Below are 19,799 nucleotides of genomic sequence, written 5' to 3'. Positions count from 1 at the left end.
AACTCTGTTGAATTTTCTCTTTCCAGTCTCCTAACTTCCCTCCTCAATGTATCTAACTTTTGAATCAAATGGAAAGATCCCATCAATAAAAATGAGCAACACTTTCCAAGAAAAATTATGCCTGCAATGATGTCTGTGAGGCTTTGCAATGCATCAGGATACAGCAGAAGAATCAGTGGGGTTGGGGGAGGGTGTTGGAGTCATTCAAACCTCAGATTTTCTACATTGAGAATAACATGGTAATAATACCATCTGCAATGCTTGTTGTAGTGTTAAATGAGATGGGATCCACACATACATTATTAGTGAATCACAAGGGATTCAAATAGAAACTTCTGTCATTTCTCTCCTATTATTGACATGTTTTCTAAGCATTTTGTCTTGTACATTTGAGAAATGAAGTGTCAATAAGCAAAAGAAGTATATGGTAAGACTTTCTTAGCAGCTGGTGAAAGAAGCATTCCCATGTGTGCATGTGTGTGTGTGTGTGTGTGTGTGTGTGTGTGTGTGGTGTGTGATGCAGGATAGAATTCACTGTTGGAGACACGGGTCATCCAAGCCAGCCTCAAACTCCTATTCATCAGGGAGTCCGACAGTATCTGGGAAACCTCACCAAGGAAAGAAAACTAATAAGCTCTAGAATAAGCTCCTTATATATCTGGTTCCCTAACTTTAAATCAATTGAAAACTCTTGGGGCTTAAGTAACTTACAAATGCCTTTTTAATATCAAGACCGATATTATATTTTTCTCACTTTCTGTATTTTAATCATGCATGCTTTCTTAGGTGCTGCATTTTTAAGCTGTTATTAAAAATACATAGGTTCCTACCACATTAAAGGGGGAGCAGAGGCTTGTGTGTTGTATTATTAATTAGGTGCTGAAAATGAAATTCTCGTCAGTCTTTGCAGAAGGTACAAATGCACCCCTAAGCAAAGGATTTTCCAGGTGAAGGGAGACTGTGTGGTGCAAGACTGGTTACTCTGACTTATCATGCACTTACTCTTGAGGTCTAAGTTCCTGGCTCCAGCAGTGATTTGTGTTGTGATTTTCGTGTCAATCTTTACAGTGTGGAGATTGCTGGTGTCCCTTGATATCATCACGTTGTGCCATTGATTGTCATTGAGAGGTTTATTTGAGCTTCCTTTGATGAGGTTAGCACCATTTCCCAAATCAAACACGTAATGTAAGTACCTGGGAAAAGAATGAAAGGGGAAGCTGCCATCACTTTTTAAATTATGATGAAAGTTAAAGTTGATATTACAAATGGAGATTTTTTTTTTCCAATGGTTTCATCCTTACTAGAGGTCATGACAATGAGTTACGTAGAAGCTCAGCTAACAAGAAGAAACAAACACTTTGATTGTTCAGTGTCTTCACTAAAGGAAATGGTAAAAATGATTTTTAAAATAATGGTCTACATTTAAATTTACGAATTTGGAAGGAGGTATCTTTCACCATGCTTTCCCTATTTCCACAATTCCCTCCATCCTTTTCTAACCACTTGAAATGGACATTGTTCTCATTCTTGCACCGGCTTTTCTCCTTTATCTCGAATCCCTGTTTGAGTATAGGAAATGTGTACTCAACCTTCAACACTCAGATCAAATACCCACTTCCTGCTCTACAGGTTTTTCTAATTTCCCTGAAGACTCCTGAGCCTTTGCATGTGATCATTTCAAGAAACACGTCACAGCGTTTTTCTTTTCTATTTATGTGTTCATCTACAAACCCTAGGATTGTATGTTGGTGTGTGTGGGTATGACTCACAGTGGTAGCCATCTGAGACGTGCACAAGGGTTGCAGAAGGATGTATATGTATATCAGTGCATGGCATGTGATGTGGCCTATTGTAAATATGCAATAATATTTGCAGAATGAATGAATAAATGCTCAAATCAATTAAAATACATTAAGTTTTCCTCACAGTTTTAAGAAAAGTTTACACAAATCTTCCTTTCTAAATTCTCTAAGGAACTCTGACATAGAAAGAAGTTTGTTTTAAAAGGATTCTTTGAAATTTAAATAATCTGAGTACTTGAATTAGCTATTTAATTTAGCATAGAGTATCCTCCAAACTTGTAGCAATGCTTTTGTGGGATTACATTGTGCGTAGTCAGGAAATGCCCACTTGAAGTATAAGATTCATGACATGCCTTCTATACATTACAGTCTGATGTAATTTGTATCTCATGTGTGAAAATGTATGTGCAAAAAACTGTCCTGAATCCATATTAATTTAAGATCCCTAAGAGATGATTTAAACAAATACATCCCTATTTGTCCTCTGCCTGCCCCTGCCCCCCAACTTAGGAGCTAATATATTATTCTTAGTGTATATTTTTTGGAAACTGATGTCTGTTTTTCCAAAGTTTTACTTATTTGTTATTGAACGGGCATGTACTCACCCTTTAACTAATTCAACCACAATAAAGTCATTTCCATCCCCACTGTTGTACAGAATTAGTCCATCTAGGGATGTTGTCTTGAACTGGAAAAAAAGATGCATAGAAGTGTAGGCTTGCAAGGTAGCTAAGGCAACATAGCTCGATTTGGTCTTGAAGGTGACAGGGTCTGCTATGATGTTCCTGAAGCCAAATCTGGCATTGAGCTCACAATAATCTATATCGCCATTTTTACACAGGTCAATGTATGCCATTCCATTAAACGTCAGGCTCTGCAGGTGTCCAATGAAATTGGAGGGGACAGAAGAAAGATATCGTCGTTCTGTGATGATGCCAGTCTCTATGTTATGGAACTCCAGCCTCGTGTGATCACCCGCCATTTGACCTAAAAAAGAGAAGAACATATGATTATTTTCTGTATCTGAAAGGCACTTTCAACTTTAGGCTTTCATAATAATATCACATTTTAAAATACAAGAAGCCAGATACCTCATTGGTACTCAGTTGCATATGGTAAGACATCTAAATGATGCTAAAAGGTAAACTTGGATTATCTAATAAAACATTCTTAGGCCAGGTTTTAATCCTTGTCCAAATTTTAGTCTTAACAAAAATCATCCTCATTAAGAAACATATCTTTTAAAAGGCGAGAGGAAATAGTAAAAGAAAGAGAAAGAGGGAAAATGGTAAGAAGGGTGGGTGGACAGAGAGATGGATTAGGAGCAGTGATTATTCTCAGTCATACCACTGGTAAGTATACATCTCAAGCTTCATGGTTAGGTGATGTTATTCTTTATAAATGTTCTTCCAGGAAAAAAATGTGACTATATATTTTCCTATACCCAATAGAAATAGTGGAGAGTTGCAGCCATTTCTTCCAATAATGAAACATGAACGTGTGTTAGAAGTTAAATATATACTATTCAATTTCCCTCTTCTGTGTTCAATAATGGCCATAGTTTTTGTTCACACTAGTCTTCTAAACACATTAGAAATCCTGCTGATTTCTGTACCTATGCCATTTTTTTTGTCCTTAAGTTTTATATAACTAAATTTAGCAACATATACTAAGTCAAAGCTTCCCAATTTTGGTAATACCTGTAAAATTAGCCTAGCATGCATCATATCACCAGGCAAAAATCTTCTTTAAACATCCTAGGGTGAAGCTTGGATGCAAATTTATTTAGCAATTGACTATTCCGCTCAGTCCTCATTTCTCTCTGTCCCTCCCTATTTCTCTGTCAAACCGTTGAAAGCAAACTTAGTCCCATCCTTATTTCCAGAGTAAACATTTCACCTGTTTGCAAGGTTGAAGGTAAGATAAATAAGCAAAGATGTGAACTTGTTTTCTAAATATTAAAGTGCAACATAAATAAAAGTTACTTATACCTGTACTAGTGGTTCATACCCAGCATCTTGCTCTTGTCTAAATAAACTGTCAGTCACTCTCTTCTGCAACTAAAAATGCACATTTATTTTTTAATCAAGTTCTTCCAGTGCTAGCTTACCTACGCGATTTGCCAGAATTGGGAAATGTATCACGTTACCTACTATTCCATCATCCATAATATGAATGAAAATATTAGTTACAGCTAATCCCAGAATCAGCTCCTGATAAAATGCTTTGGACCTTTTCCCCAGTGAAGATTGAACAATCATCTATGTGTGCCCCCTTCAGCCAGTTTGACAAATTTCCATTTCTTTAGTCAAGACAGTAAAATATTAGGTAGTATTTTAAGGAAGTATCTGTAAGTAAAATTTAGAAGGCATGCTTTTTGTTGTGCAAGAAAAACCATTTACATATTTGGTTAATTGACTTTGATGATTATAAACGTATTTGTGCACAAAAATCCCCCAAAATGTACTTGATGCGATTTCATTTTCAAACACTCTTTATTAGTCCTTGATCCCGGAGACAACATTCTAGCCATCCTTGGCATGTTCTCTTTTCAGCCATTGATTTGTTCTGATTCCCTTTCTGCAAATATTTTTAAAACAAAAATGTCACCATAAATAATTGCCTTGTCTCTCCCAACCCTCAGCACCAGAATCCCCGACTCTCTATCTGATGCAAAAGTGCTATTCCATCCTCGTCACTTCTGGTTTCTCCCGTGACATCATTACTATCTTCTCCCTCAGTTCTTCCTGTTCAATGACCCCAATATTGTTCCATGGGGATCTACCTCTTTGGTAACAAATAAAATTAATCTTTAATTATGTCCAAATATGAAGCTCTAAACACACGAGCAACATTGCATTTAGGGAGCTAAATACAATGAAGAATATGAGAAGCTTATAAAACATGTGGGCTTTCATATCCCCTTGTGCTGATTTTTATCCTTATGATACATTAAAATATGAGCCTTAACTCAGTGAAACCTGCTCTGGCCCTGAAACTGCCATGTATCTTCTTAAAAGTTCTATTGATAAAACAACCAAAATTAAAAAAAAAAAAATTCACAAACAAAATTTCTAACACTTGAAGTTAAATATTACCCCCAGTTGTCAAGTTCTTACCCCCTCTAAAAAAGGAAAGACCAGTTTATTCACAGGACTAAGGAGTTCAGAAACAAAAATAACACAGCATTCATTTTCCTTTCTCAAAGGAATCAAGTACCCACAGAGCATAAATAATAAAAAGGCCGTAAAACAGCATTGAAGTAACTGTGGCCCAGTTATAAGAAAAGACATTATAATCTGTGTTTTAGAGCACTTTCTTTATTAATAAGTATATGTAATATTATATATATATACATATATATGTATATATCTAAACATATATATCACACATACAGTAATGGCAGATATGTTTGTTCACTGGGGAGAATTGGCATCCAAAAACCATTATTTACTAAGAAAATATTAACTGATTGCTGCTTTCTTTAAAAAATTATTTTTTCTTCAGGATTTTTTACTCCAATGTTTAATCCTCATCAGTAATAGAGGCACATCTGCTACTGTAGGCATTTGTTGATTAAATAGGGAAAAAAATTAAGACTTTGAAGCAGAAAGATTTTTAATGTTCTAATCATTTAGCACTACCAAGGAAAATTTGGAATTAGCAAAATGCTTTGATCAAAATATCTAAGGTATAGCAGATTGACAATAATCTCCGATAAGATAACAACCAAAACATGTTTCCTAGATGCTGAGTTTGTATAGAAATCTCAATATTTCCAAGTCAAATATTTTTACCAAAATAAATAGCAAGGTTAATATGTGATCTGCGTTAGGTTACATTTCTCATGTCGAGCAAAATAACCCTCCCTTACATCCACTTGTTAATTCACTTAAAATTACTGATTGTGTGGCATATGTGTCAAGTGCTAGGCTTGGTATTGGAGAAATAGTGTTGACAGGAGCAGAAAGGGCCCATTTTCTCAAAACTCATGGTCTATTGGGGAAAGGCAGACAAAAGAGGTAAGGATGTGCTTAAATATATAGTAACAAAACTCAAAGAAATGCTACGAATTTGATGAATGGGGTACTGTGTTGGTAAATATGAAATGAAAGAAGATGGCTGATTTGATATTTAAGCTAGATTTGAAGAATTAAAAAGAGAAAGCCGTGATAAGAATTGGAGAAAGGGAATCAAGGGTGGATTCCAGGAAGAGGGGAGAAAGGAAGAAAGGCTTTTGGATGAGAAACAGCTAGAGGGCATGACTGCAGAGCTGGGAGCAGGTAGGTTAGTGGTTCACATGGGAGGGAAAGGAGTGACAGGGTCCAGATTTCTCACAGTGCTTCTTATACTCAGAGCTAAGGAGGATTTGAAGCAGCGGCTAACCATGACTCAACACTCAACGTACGTGTGTGTGGGTGTTTTCGTGGGGGAGGGGCACGTATTCGCTTTGTGGGCACAAGAGATTAGAAAGCGAACTAGGGCAGTTATAGCAGAAATGGAAATAATCAACAAAAAGATAAATATGTGGATACAATTTCCAGGATTTACTAATGATGTACAGAATGAAAGAAAGGAGGGAAATAATGATGTCTGGCTTTTAGGTTTGAGTAACTGGATGTATGGTGAATGTTGTTCAATAAAGGGCATACACACACAGATATAACAAACACAATTCTAGATTTTTTAGACAGACTAGATGAGGAGTTGAAACCCAGTGACTTCCCAGTCAGGGATTCCACATAATTTGTACAACCCCTTGTCATCTATAACCGAGGATATCTCCTTCCTTGGGCTTCTCTGCTGGCAACTGCTATCCTCATGACCCTAGGTGAGATACAAACAATCCCAGGAACAGCCTGAGTATGTACTGCCCTGTGTTCAACAGATACTTGACTTAATAGAATTACTATAACTTAAAGACAGGGGAAAATGTAGGACTTTGCATGAAGAGTCTCTAGTACTTTCCTTTTAAAAATTATCATTCTGTGATTTTTGACTTGCTATAAAATTTAATAATACTCTCCCATTGTGTCTGTGATTTGTGGGTGGCTTCAAGTAGCCACTAGGATATTTGAAAAAAATCTCAATCTAAAGCTTCCATTGCCACATTTGGAAACCTTTTATGTACTATGTAAACCAAGTTTGAGTTATTCTTATGAATTGTTGCCTTTCATGAGAACTTTGACAAAATGGAAAGAGGGAGAGAAGGAAGGAAGGAGGGAGAGAAGGAAGGATGGAGGGAGTGAAGGCAGGAGGGGGGAAGAAGGAAGGAGGGGTGAAGAAGGAAGGAAGGAAGGAAGGAAAGGGAGGGAGGAAGGAAGAGAGGGAGGGAGGGAGGGACGGAGGGAGGGAGGGAGGGATGAGGGAAAGAGGAAGGAAAGGAGGTGGGAAGGAGGGAAGGAGGGAGGGAAGGAAGGAAGGAAGGAGAAAAATTAAAGAAAGAAGGGAGAGAGAAGGAAGGGCCTTTGCTTACAGCAGAATGCTAAGCATTTACTGTAAATGTGGAAGGAGTGCTGGAGTTTGAAAATAATCATTTTTTATAATGCTCATAGTAAAGACTGAATCAAGCAAAACTCTCCAACAGATGCTAAATCTAGGGCAAAATTGTGAGAGAGATACAGGATATTTGCACAGTCTTAATGTTTCCCCAAAGATGGTTTATTAGTTAAAAGGGAGAAAACATAGTAATCATGCAATGGAGAAACTGTACAACATGTTGAGTAAATAGTCAAATTAAATCACCAAAGACACGGGCAGCATGTACCCTCGACGGGATACTTACTGTACAGAGTCCACAACATCAACAACGCAGTATTTCATCCAAGAATGGAAAATATAAATTCAATCATGAGGAAATGTCAGATTAGCACAAAATGAGTGACTTTATCTTAATACAAAGCAGGAGGAGAGTATATACTTCAACAATGTTAACGTAATGAAAGACAAAGGAAGTTTATGGAAATGCTCTAGATTAAAGGAAGCTAAAGAAACATGACCACTGGGGGGAAAAAAATAGCTGGCCCTAGCCTGAACACTGTGATGGGGGGGAAACATGCTTACAGCATATAGATAATATCAAATCAACTGATAAAGCTGGAATGTGGATGACAGAATAGAAAAATCTATTGTATAAAAGCAAAGTTTACTGAAGTCAGTAGCTTTCACGTCTTAGGTAAGAGGATATTCCCATTTTTTATAAATACATGCTGAAGTATTCAGGGTTAAAGGGACATTGTGTATGTAACTTACCCTCAACTGGCTAAGAGAAATAAGAAAGAGAGAGAGAGACAGTGAGAGAGTACAAATGTCAAAACATATTGGCTTGAATGTTCACAATAGTAAAGGTATAACAGTGTTCTCTGTAATATTTTTGGAACTTTTTGTATATTTGAAATTATTTTGAAATAACTTTCTAAAATAAATTTCTTAAAAAAATGTTTTGCACCATTCTTTTGTTTTCATCCCCGATACATCCACTGTAGTACAGGACTTACTACTTTACATCCTGGACCCTCTAAAACACTGTCACAGAATGAATTTTGCTCAAAAATATTTTCTCAGTTTATTCTTCAGTTTAAATGCAGCAACTTCCAATTTCCTGAAAGTCTATGAAACACGAACTCCTTCATCCAGACCACCAACTAATCGGCCTCAAAAGGCCATTCTAGCTATGCCCACTGCCATAAGCTTACATGAAGCAACATAAATCTTCTTAGTTCCCTGAACATTACTCTAGCCCCATCAGCACCATTCTTTCTTGTGTGGATTTCTCTCCTGCATTATCTTTTCATTTTAAAGCCTAGATCAAATAGTATCAATTGCTTTAAACAATACTTGAAACCAAATTCCTCAACTTTTCTTCTAAACTCCGAGACCATAAAGTACTCATGTCAACTATCGAGTAGTTCATCCATTACCCTATGCAACATAGTACCCTCAGTAATAATCTGTGTTTTATACGTATCTATGTATTTTCCTTATAATATCATACATTGCCAGAGAAAATACTTACTACAGAGCCACGCACTTACCAGGATATTGATAAATATTAAACAATCGACTGTAACTTGAAAACCAACCAAGCAAAAAACACAAAACAAAAAACAAACCTAGGTTCTCTCTTCAGATCTTGTAACACATTCAAATGAAACATAATTCACTTATCCTCTTCGAGTACCAGTTACCTTATCTACAAAATGGGAATATGTGTGCCCTATCTACTTCACAGGACTCTGTAATATTCAAGAGGCACTAAGAGATTTAAAAATGCTGTGCTGTGGTTCTGGCAAGACCTTGCCATTGGCAGCTGCCTCTTCCCAAACTCTTACATGTGACCTTAGATCCTAACTGTTCATTCCCATGCCTTTTGATAAAATCTAGTTGTCCAAACTATGAATGCTAATCTAAAAGTCAATCCATCCCTCTTCAAAAAACTGTCCTAGACCAAAGCTGCTGATCTTCAGCTGATACTCTTCTTCCCTGTACATTTTTTTGCCTTCCTTCCCTAAGTTAAAGAATGAATCTTTCAAAAGTTTAAAATCCTATACGTAATATTGCTCCATTGATACAGTTGACTGTTCTCTGGGCATAGAGACCTCCTTAAAATTGAGTGAACAGACACATATCCATTGCACAAGGACCATTTTGTGCTTTTTACCAGAATAATTAACATGGCTATCTTCTATGAAAAAAGCAAAAGAAGCTAAGATCCCAGTTAGCCATGTGCTTGGAGTTGTTTTCAAAGTAAATAAAGGCAGAAAGGTTCCTCATTTATATGGCTTTCCTATGTTTCTAGGGTGGCCCTTCATACTGCTCACCTCAGGAATCTAAAAACGGGGGTTAAACTTGACATCCCTCATATTAGATTTAACCAACTGAGCTAAATGGCCAAAATGATCTATTATAGCTTTAAATGAAAAATGCATTTCATCTGACAGAATGCCAATATATCTATCCACTTACCTAGAAATTAAAAAGTAGAACTTGCAGTTGTTCATTGCCAAAGTATATACAAAACAAAGAAACGAAACAGAAACTGGCATCTAAACAATGACTTCAATATTTGATGAGGCACTAAGATATTTATCAGGCCATAAGAATTAAACGTATTATAATTTCTTCTTGCACTATTAAGGGGCAAAGAATATGACAGAAATAGTGTCATTTCAGAGAGAAAACGTTTAAAATCTGCTTATTTAATGAAATTGTTACTAGAATAGTTGGAGTAAAAATGGATTGTGTATACAAGCTTCAAGTTGTGTACAGCCTTGGGTTGCAAAACCACCTATAAGAAATGAGAGTCAAAAGCGTTAGCATAGCAAAAGACGATGGGGATGGGGCGTTTACCTGTCATGGCCTGTTGGTCATCCACTGTTAACTTTAAACTTTTTCCACGCCGAACTACACGCACTGTGTGCCATTCGTTATCATTGAGGTTATAGCCAGCAAAAAGAGTCTCGGGACCTTTGCCTGTAGAATATGCCAAACAGTCATTATGGACACTCAGAATCAGTCAAGCAAATGAACCTCACAGAGAGTGAGAGAAAGAGACAAAGAAAGGGGGAAGGCGAGGGAGAGGGAGGAGAGAGAGAAGAGAGGGAGAAAGAGAGAGAGGAGGGAGAGAAAGGAGAGAGAGAAGAGAGGTGGCCTGGACCAATTTTCAAGCCCATTAGAGTCATAGCAAGCAAGGAAAATGACAAGTTTAAAAACATTTAGGTGTGACAATTTAAAAATCTTTAACCCTATGCATTGATCTATAACAAGTGAATTAACCTGCTGTCATAAATAGGCACAGTCAATATAGCACTGGGAACCCAACCAAATTTACACACACATTTAAAAAAATAAATACTCTGATTTTTAGTTACCACTTTCCTGTTAACAAAGTATCTAGCCATCATGTAACCTCTGAGCTCCAGAAGACATCTGACTGTAGCTCATTAGCTAGTCATTTTCAGTGAGTAGATAAGTCTCCCAGTGGATTCTGGGAGAAGGTACTACATTGTGTGATGGCTGCCATATATCAGGTACCTCCAGTGCCCAACAAGTTCTTAGGTTCTTCAGCCACCTCAATTTATGGAAGTTGAGTCGAAAAAACATGTCTAAATAAACCTTACAACTAATTGACCTTTATGCTGCAAATCTCTCTGTGTGTGGTGGAGGCACTTCTGGTAGGTGTAGGTATAAGTATTGACTCATAGTAAGTGGGCTGAAAAAAAAGAAAGAAAAAAAATAGTACAGCTAACTGTTGAGCATGACATAAAAGTGGTGGTGTTAACCAACAGTGGAGGGCAAGGGCTTACCAGTGGGCAATGGGCAAGAAGTATAACTGGGAAAGGAACTGCTAGTGAATCTGTATAAACCTATGCAAATGAAATTTAAATGAAGAGACATATTGTTTCAGAAAGGTGTTTGGTAGACATTATTCAAACGACTAAGCTAGAGTCTATCCCTTACCCAAAAAAAAAAAAAAAAAAGCAAAGGAAAATCCTTTTAATATAACTGGATATTTTTATTAAAACATAAGTATTTCTACTAATCTGACATTATGAATCATTGAGAAAAAAATAACATTAAAGATATATTGTTGGGTAATGAATGTTTCCCCTGGTATTTAAGTATGGAAATATGCTGGTACATAAAATAATGAAGGGCATTATATCATTGAATTTCATGGCTGTCAACAGATTGAGAATCAGGACTGGAGTTCACAATTTGTTTAACCACAATTCTGCCAGCAAAACCAATTAATGCCCAAGGATCACAGGAGGATGTATAAGAAAGTAAAGACACAGGCCAAGGAGAAGAAAAAAAGAAAGAGGAGAGAGAGAGAGAGGACACCAAGTAGAAGAAACCTCAGTTTTCCATCCACATAAGATCATTGTTGCTTTCAGAACCACAGCCTATCGACCAGCCTACTAATTTCTCTTATGGTGCTACTAATAATTCAAGTCATGCATCCTTGGATGGCGTATCTCAGGCTTAGAAATGAGCCAGTGATATAAGCGAAATTTGACAGGATGAATTGCCTCAGTTATTTATATCTTTTTGTTTCTTTAGGGAAATTAAATTACAAATCCAGATACATGAATTTAAAACTGTTCTAGATACAACAGTTTTAAGAGATTGATGGTTACATCACTAGAGAAAGCCTGCTAGTCCAGCAACCGCAAAAATACTTAGAGATCAAATGTTGAAAGCAAGTTCCAGAATGAAAAAAAAATACTCTTTCTAAATTCAATAGTGAAGAAAGAAGTGTTTAATAACTCTGCAGCATCTTAGCACCCTGCTGGCAGTAAGGGTCATCTTTCATTTTGATCCTTGAAAGGAGAACATATCATTTTAGAGCTATTTTTATAAGGTACTATTTTGTTAGAAATACGTGCTTTTGAAGCAGCTTTACTTCTATCTTTTTCATTTTTAAATGCATTTTGTCAAGGAAAAGAAGCATATATAAGGGTGATATCATCGTTATACTCCATCCTGGGCTTGATCTTGCAGTAAAGTCATAATGCATAATCTATGCAACAACTATTTCCATAACAACAGGCACAAAATCCAATTAAAAATAACCCTTTGGTTTGTAAAAATCTCTGTGGGCCAACTTCTAGCTCCTTTCATGCATTATTAAAATTGTGAAGAGATTGATTTTGGAAGATAAGGTTTTTAAAAAGGCACTTAATAGTCTCAGTTCAAAACAATGCTACCCATGCAACATAAGGTGTAATGGAAAATGCACTAGACTGGGAGTTAAGAATTGTAGTTGCTAGACCATGATTTGCTATAAAAAAGAAGGTGGGGGTTGGTGAGTGCTTATTATGTAGCAGGCACTTCGTCTGTTGTCTTGTTTTACCTTTACATTATTAATTTGCAGATGTGAAACTGAGGGCCTATTTAAAGCTAAAACTGTGTGTCCCCAGGTCACACAGCTAAAAAGTGGTAAAACCAAACTTCATCCTTGGCCTGACTTACTCAAAGCCTGCAAGCTTTTGCCTACATGATTCAGCCTCTTAGTTATGAGACTCCTTGGCTAGCAACTTAACTTCTCACTTTCCTCATATCAGAACAAAGGAGGGGGAAAAGATGCTCCTCGTGGTGACTCCCATTTCACCCTACAGAATGATCACACTGTCAGCAAATCCTACACACCCTCTGTGTAAGTCCAGGTGGAGGTAAATCTCTAAGTAATACAATGTCTACCTAGACATGCTGAAATGACTGCTCCTAAATATATGATACAGAAGAAGTGACATCAATGAGGACCTGTCTCCACCTATAATCACCCATTTGCTAACACACTGAACTTCCGGCGGTCTCGGCATTCCCATCCATAAAGTGAAGAGAGATTCCAGCTTATCTTTAAAGTTTTTTCAGAATTTCACTTTCGCACAGAATTTAACATACACAAACTTGTTAAAGAAAGATGGTTTCATTGTTGAAATTTTGAATTTGAGAGTCTATCCTCTTGCCATGAATTTAATGGCAAAATTATAGTCACTTTAAGGTGTTAATGACTTTTCAGTATTTCCTTTCCTTTGGTGGATATCAAACCATGCATCAATTGTGCCAGTATCTTTCCCCCTGCATAAATGGGAGTCTTACAGACTGAATGTGTGCGTCCCTCAAAATTCACTATGTTGAATTTCTAACCCCCAGTGTGACAGTATGAGAAGATGGGGCCTTTGAGATATAACTAGGTTTAGATAAGGGTGGGACCCCATGATGGGATTAGGGATCTCACAAGAAACGGAAGAAATAGCAGAGCTTCCCCTCTGCTTTGTGAGGATACAAAGAGAAGGCAGCTGCCTTCCAGCTGGGAAGCCACATCTGCTGACACTTTATCTTTGCTTCCAAGGCTTCAAGAAACTGAGGGGAAAAAAAAAATCTGTTGTTTAAGCCAGCCAGTCTATTGTACTCTGTTGCCGCAGCCCAAGCGCACTAACACAGTGAGCAATATTTTAAACACTTTAAGAAAGTCCACAGCCTTATTTCTATTTAAAGTCATCATTCCTTATGTTTTGTGGGGAGTTTTGATATGTTTGTAATTTTACACTTGATTTTTACTGCAACGTATTATTTAAGCTTTAAAGGTATTAATTTTTCATTTTGTAGTTAAAGAAGCAGATTTAGAAGGGTTGAGTGAATTATTAAGTCTCAAAGGCAGAGAGAAGTAGAGAGAATACTGAGATTTTGAGATTTTCTATTTTCATTAAAAGGTCTTTTCTACAGATAATCATCTGCAAGTAGTGTAAGAGGTACAATGATGCTGAATGCCCACAGCTAAGATTTCATCCGACCAGGTCAGGATTCAGCTCTGCAGGCTAATGCTATATTAAAGAATTTTGGAACTAGGAGGAACATGAGAAGTGTAGAAATTCAATCATCATCTACAAATAAGAAATGTGAAGTGCAAAGACACTAGGATGATGTCCCTATCGTCACAACTGTTTAAGGAGTCTAGGTCTCTAGGCTCTCAGTCTAAAAAACTTTTTTTTCTTTCTTTTTAAGACAGAGTCTTGCTCTGTTGCTCAGGCTGGAGTATAGTGGCACAATATCCACTCACTGCAACCTCCGCCTCCTGGGTTCAAGTGATTCTCCTGCCTCAGCCTCCAGAGTAGCTGGGATTACGAGCATCCACTACCATACACAGCTAATTTTTTTATTTTAATAGAGACGGAGTTTCACCATATTGGCCCGGCTGGTCTCAAGCTCCTGACCTCAAGTGATCCACCTGACTTGGCCTCCCAAAGTGCTGGAATTACGGGCGTGGACCACTGCACGCCCGGCACTAACAAACTCTTAAAAAATTATTCTGTTCACTAGACAATGCTGATCTAGAATGAATTTCTCAAGCTATACCAAAGTGTGAGTCTGTGTTTGGTCACTGACTGCTATTTGTTCTACAGCAAAGGTAAAAGTCAAGCAAGAATACAGTTTAGTAAACCTGTCAGTTGTTTTCAATAGAGTTTGACCTAATCTACGGTATAACTGTTTTTTGGGTGGTGATATTCACTGGGTTTGCTGGTGACCCTGTAGCTAAAACTTATTGATAACAGATGGAAATATAAGCAATAAACATTTCAGTTTTCCTTAATTCAGTGTAACCTGATGTTCTTCCACAACCTACTCATCCATAAATTCCACACATCTCTAGGATTAACTCCTAAGAAGGGTTGGAGTTAACCCCAACTTGAGGCATGGTACGGACAAAGGAAAGTGTGTGTTAGTCTGTGTATGTGTGTGTGTATCTGTGTGGATGTGTGTGTGTGAGAGGGATAGAGAGAGATCTACTCAAAAGAGGGTAGATTTTTGGCCATGTTAATAACCATATTTGCCAATGACTTTTATTTGCATTTCACATCAATATGATTCTTATGTCTCGTTAATTATTAGTCTCAGAACAAAATAATTTGTATTTATGGGAGCGAGTGGTAAAGAAAACTGGATGTTGTCCCTAGTCTGTCATCAACATCCTTGAGCATGACATTAATTTTCTCTGTTCTTATTTTTATCTGCAAAATGATAATCCTACATAAAACTATATTAAAAAACTTTCCTATAGCCAGCTTCAAAATATTTTCATTCTTAGAAGGACCAAAACCACCTTGCAGCTACATGACGAAGTACAATAGTATAGTGAAAATCTCTAAATGTATTTTTTAATTTTTATTATCACTATTACTAATTTCATCACTTTTGTTTTGGCACGGTAAGCAGAGAGCAGACAGAGCCTTCAAGAGGCTCTTCTACCCCGGAATTACTAAACTCAAAGGAACCCAGCAGACAATTTTTATATGTGCTAGAAAATGTGTTCATTATTTTATATAGTCAACTTTAAATGGTGAAAACTGTGTTTTTTGTTTTTGTTTTTGTTTTGACAACATTCACAGAACACAGCACCAATTAATCAGTAAATGATCAAGCAGGAGAAATAACATACTTCTCTGTGTACCAGGATATTCCCCTGCTTTATGGCCAAGTTCAGTTTAAACACAAAATTGCAGACCAGAAACTTACGAGGGGAAATAATGAAGTAATCTTTAAAGCACATTTTCTTTTACTTAAGGCATGTTATTCTTTCACCTGTTCAAAGAATCAAGCCAGGGAAGGACAATGTGAGGGAATCTGACTCAGTATTTCCCTAAGCTCATCTTATGCAGGCTAAGTATGGCTGTTTGGTTGTGCAATGTGAAAATCCAGGAGCTCAGCTGGGGCAAAGGTTTTCTCATTATTTTGAATTAGTGGAATTACTTCTTTTCCTCAAATAATCTTGCATAAAAGAATAGAGAAACCATATAAAGGACAAGTTGCCCTGCTGAGAGAGAGAGGCAGCCTAACCTGGCCCCTGAGGTGTCACCTGGAATCCCTGGACTCTGAATCCCTTGTTTGAAAGTCAGCTTCAAACAGACAAACCCCCTCAACTAGGGGGTTTATTTTTCCCTTTAAAAAAAGAATAACTTTTTCAGAAAACTCCAGCCAAGGTTTGTTAAAAGTATTTTCAAATAACCCCTTGATTTTAAAATTACATTTGATTTACAAAAAGGACTTTTGTGGCTTATGAATTAGAAGCTATTTCTGCAGAACATCATGTATTATGTATATCAAGGCCTGCCAGTTTCAGTCTGTCCACATTATCATCCCTCTAGCATGCATTCCCAATACTCCCTTAATTACAAAGCTTAAATTCATATATTCTCTCCTAAAGATTTGGTATATCTTTTCTTCTTACGTCATATGAGTTATGCAACAGATTGGCTTTTCTTATTTTCTAACCTTAGGGAGACAAGATTCAGGATTTTTATTGCATTTCAACAACTTAATTGTTTTTTCTTTTTAAAAAAATTGTATATTGGATTTCTTCCCAAATTAATTACGTTTACAACTATTTCATTAATCACTAAGAATTATATTTGAAAGTATTGGAGCACAGAATACTAAGTGACTATATTGAATAAAGAAAGAATAGCATTCAAGGGAAGCTGAGCTACTTAGTCCAACTCTCCTTTTATAAACATCTCCATGGATGACTAGTTGTCTTGCCTCTGTCTTCCTTGCTATTAGCAGGGTGAAATTAATGTCTGGGCCTTGAACTTATTCGGGACCTCTCTAACATGGATTATCTATTGTCTTGCCAGAGTCAGAGAAAGTAAACATTCTTTGATTTCTGCATGTCATGCCTTTCCCTACTTAGATTTATATATATTCAATAATATTGTTCTAAATACGTGTTAAATAAATCCACCTGCTTTGCGTAGCAGATTCAGTACAGTCTACAAACAACCTGACTGCCATACACAGTTTTGGAAGCAGTGATGAAAAGTGAGTTTTTTTGCATCCCTCTTCGCATTTGATTCAAATGTAGATTCTCACATATTTCAAGGGAGAACTGCGTGTATCATAAGAAAAGCTTGTACTTGATTGAGAGTCATATCAACTTGGATTTGAACGCAGGTTTTGCATTTGACGGTGGCTTAGGCTTGGGTATGTCAGTTTCTTTGAGCTTTCTTTCCATCATCTATAAATGTGGGATAATAATGCCTATCTTATTTTACAGTTTTGTTGCAAAGACTAAGGGATATAACAAATCTGATGTGTTAGGTGCTTTGCACCTTGTGTATCCTCAATGAATTTCCCTCCTTTTTATGAAAAATACGGTAACTAACAGTACATGGGATCTGCAAACCACCAAAGGATCTACCATTCAAAAGTGGTTGACAGTCAAATATACTATACACTATATAAAAATGTATATTGAGAGAAACAGCCACAGTTTTTATTTGAACAGGCATACTGCATAGTCTAACCTTTTGAAATTAGTCCTCCCAAAGTCATATTTTTTGGAACAGTTGCCATTTTAACCTGAGGTTTCCCTGTATTTGTGTTTGGTTATTTAATTCATAAGTATTCACCCTAAATATAAAAATGAATGTAAAATATATTTGCAAGGGGATCTGAAATAGATCAATAACGACTTGCTTAATCTTGTTGGGTTAAAATAAGATGTACACAATACTAAATTTTGATTCTTTTTGCTAGAAAGCCTTGTGTGCAAATTTCTTGTGAACAATTTATACTGGTTTACAAATGTAGAGGGAAAATGTAGTGAAGAACAACAGAGAGGAATAAAACGAAGCTCAGAACCCTTCAAGCAATGCAAGCAAACACTTCTAAGAGGCAAAACTGGCAGATGCCTCTGGGACTGAAAGGTGGATGTGGCTGTAAAGAAACTTGAAAAGACCAAACCCATACCAGTTATATTTGGATTTTTAAACTCTTAGATGTGTGTGCCACAAGCTTAAACTCATTGCATCTCCACATACCCTTTAGGTAGCGATCTCCCTCTAGTGGTGCGTATATTTTAAAGAGGCTAACTACATAAATGAACCATCTCTATCAGGTACCCTGCCTCTGATATGTATTCTCTGGTATAGTTCAAACCAATTGTTTCTAACGTTCACTTTATTTGCCTTACATATTAATTGTAATTTCTATTTTAAAACTCTACCTAGTTATTTCAGTGATTAATCTGACTTGCTCAATTAAACCATTTATTGAGCATGAGGATTTTGATCGGTGTTTCCCCAAAGCCATCACCTAACAAACTGCATACATAATGGACAGGTAAGAATTTTTAAAAGAAAGGCTAGAACCACCTTTTATGTATAAATTGGTTCTATATTTATACATGAGTGTTCAATATATTTTAGACCATTAAACTTCCTATAGCACCTGGTAACTGAATTAGGAAGAGAAGTTGCAGTAGGGTAGCATCTGAGAATTATAAAATTTTAAAAGTGAATGGTCCTATTTGTCTGTTGTTTATCCCATTTAACTACTTATTCGTTCTGGGTTTCACGGCACCCATATGCTATTAATTTTGTCTAAAATTTATTTTGTGCCAAATACTGATCTCAGCATTGGGAATATCCAAGTTAAAGTCAAAGGAACTTACATTCTAATAGATCAGAAGTCAAAGCACTGTTTCTGTAAAGGACCAGATAGTAAATATATTTTACTTTGCCGGCCATGTGTTCACCATTGCAACTATTCAACTTTACTACTGCAATGTGAAAGCAACCATAAAATGTATGTAAACAAATGGAGTGGCTGTGTTTCAATAAAACTTCATTAAAACGGAGAGCTGGCTTGAGAGGTATAGTTTTCAAGACTCTGTAAGACAAACTCAAATAGGCAATTTAAAATCTCCTTTCTCGCCAGGCGCAGTGGCTCAAGTCTGTAATCCCAGCACTTTGGGAGGCCAAGGCGGGTGGATCACGAGGTCAAGAGATCAAGACCATCCTGGTCAACATGGTGAAACCCTGTCTCTACTAAAAATACAAAAAATTAGCTGGGCATGGTGGTGCGTGCCTGTAATCCCAGCTACTCAGGAGGCTGAGGCAGGAGAATTGCCTGAACCCAGGAGGCGGAGGTTGCGGTGAGCTGAGATCGCGCCATTGCACTCCAGCCTGGGTAACAAGAGCGAAACTCCGTCTCAAAAAAAAAAAAAAAAATCTCCTTTCTCATAGATTTTACATTGCATATTAAACAAATAATAATGGAAACGTAGTCAAGAATTTAAGTATGAGGAGACCTGAGTTTTAGATTCAATATTGCCATGAACTCTAACACAACTTTAATAATACTCATTCTCCTAACTCTTTTATTGCTGTTTGTTTTCTTGTGAAACAATTAAAAGCAATTTTTAAAGGCTTTAAACCCAGGATCCGCCTCACCCCAGGCCACAGACAGGTACCAGTCCATAGCCTGTTAGGAACCAGGCCACACAACAGGAAGTGAGCAGCAGGCAAGCCAGAGAAACTTTACCTGTATTTACAGCCACTCCCCATTGCTCACATCACCACCTGAGCTCCGCCTCATGTCAGATCAGCAGTGGCATCTGATTCTCATAGGAGTGCAAATCCTTTTGTGAACTGCACATGCAAGGAATCTAGGTTGCATGCTCCTTATGAGAATCTAATGCCTGGTGATCTGTCA

At 37.0% G+C, this 19,799-nt stretch overlaps 1 protein-coding gene across 30 annotated transcripts in view; it reads right to left on the bottom strand.

The window, feature by feature from the left end:
- Positions 1 to 19,799, bottom strand: part of NRXN1 (neurexin 1) — a 1,144,745-nt gene that overhangs the window by 596,092 nt on the left and 528,854 nt on the right. For all 30 annotated transcript variants that reach the window (XM_037745697.1, XM_037745699.1, XM_017548539.1 and 27 more), the window contains 3 exons: positions 10,152 to 10,274; positions 2,408 to 2,789; positions 1,003 to 1,193 (listed from right to left, as the gene is read on the bottom strand). In XM_037745697.1, coding sequence (XP_037601625.1) covers positions 1,003 to 1,193; positions 2,408 to 2,789; positions 10,152 to 10,274 — 696 coding nt within the window. The remainder of the gene's footprint in view (positions 1 to 1,002; positions 1,194 to 2,407; positions 2,790 to 10,151; positions 10,275 to 19,799) is intronic.

Source organism: Cebus imitator, unplaced genomic scaffold (genome assembly GCF_001604975.1).
Source record: "Cebus imitator isolate Cc_AM_T3 unplaced genomic scaffold, Cebus_imitator-1.0 Scaffold209, whole genome shotgun sequence".
NCBI classification, from domain to species: Eukaryota; Metazoa; Chordata; class Mammalia; order Primates; family Cebidae; genus Cebus; species Cebus imitator.
The sequence above is the reverse complement of the archived record's forward strand: the minus strand, read 5'-3'. Positions and strand labels throughout refer to the sequence as shown.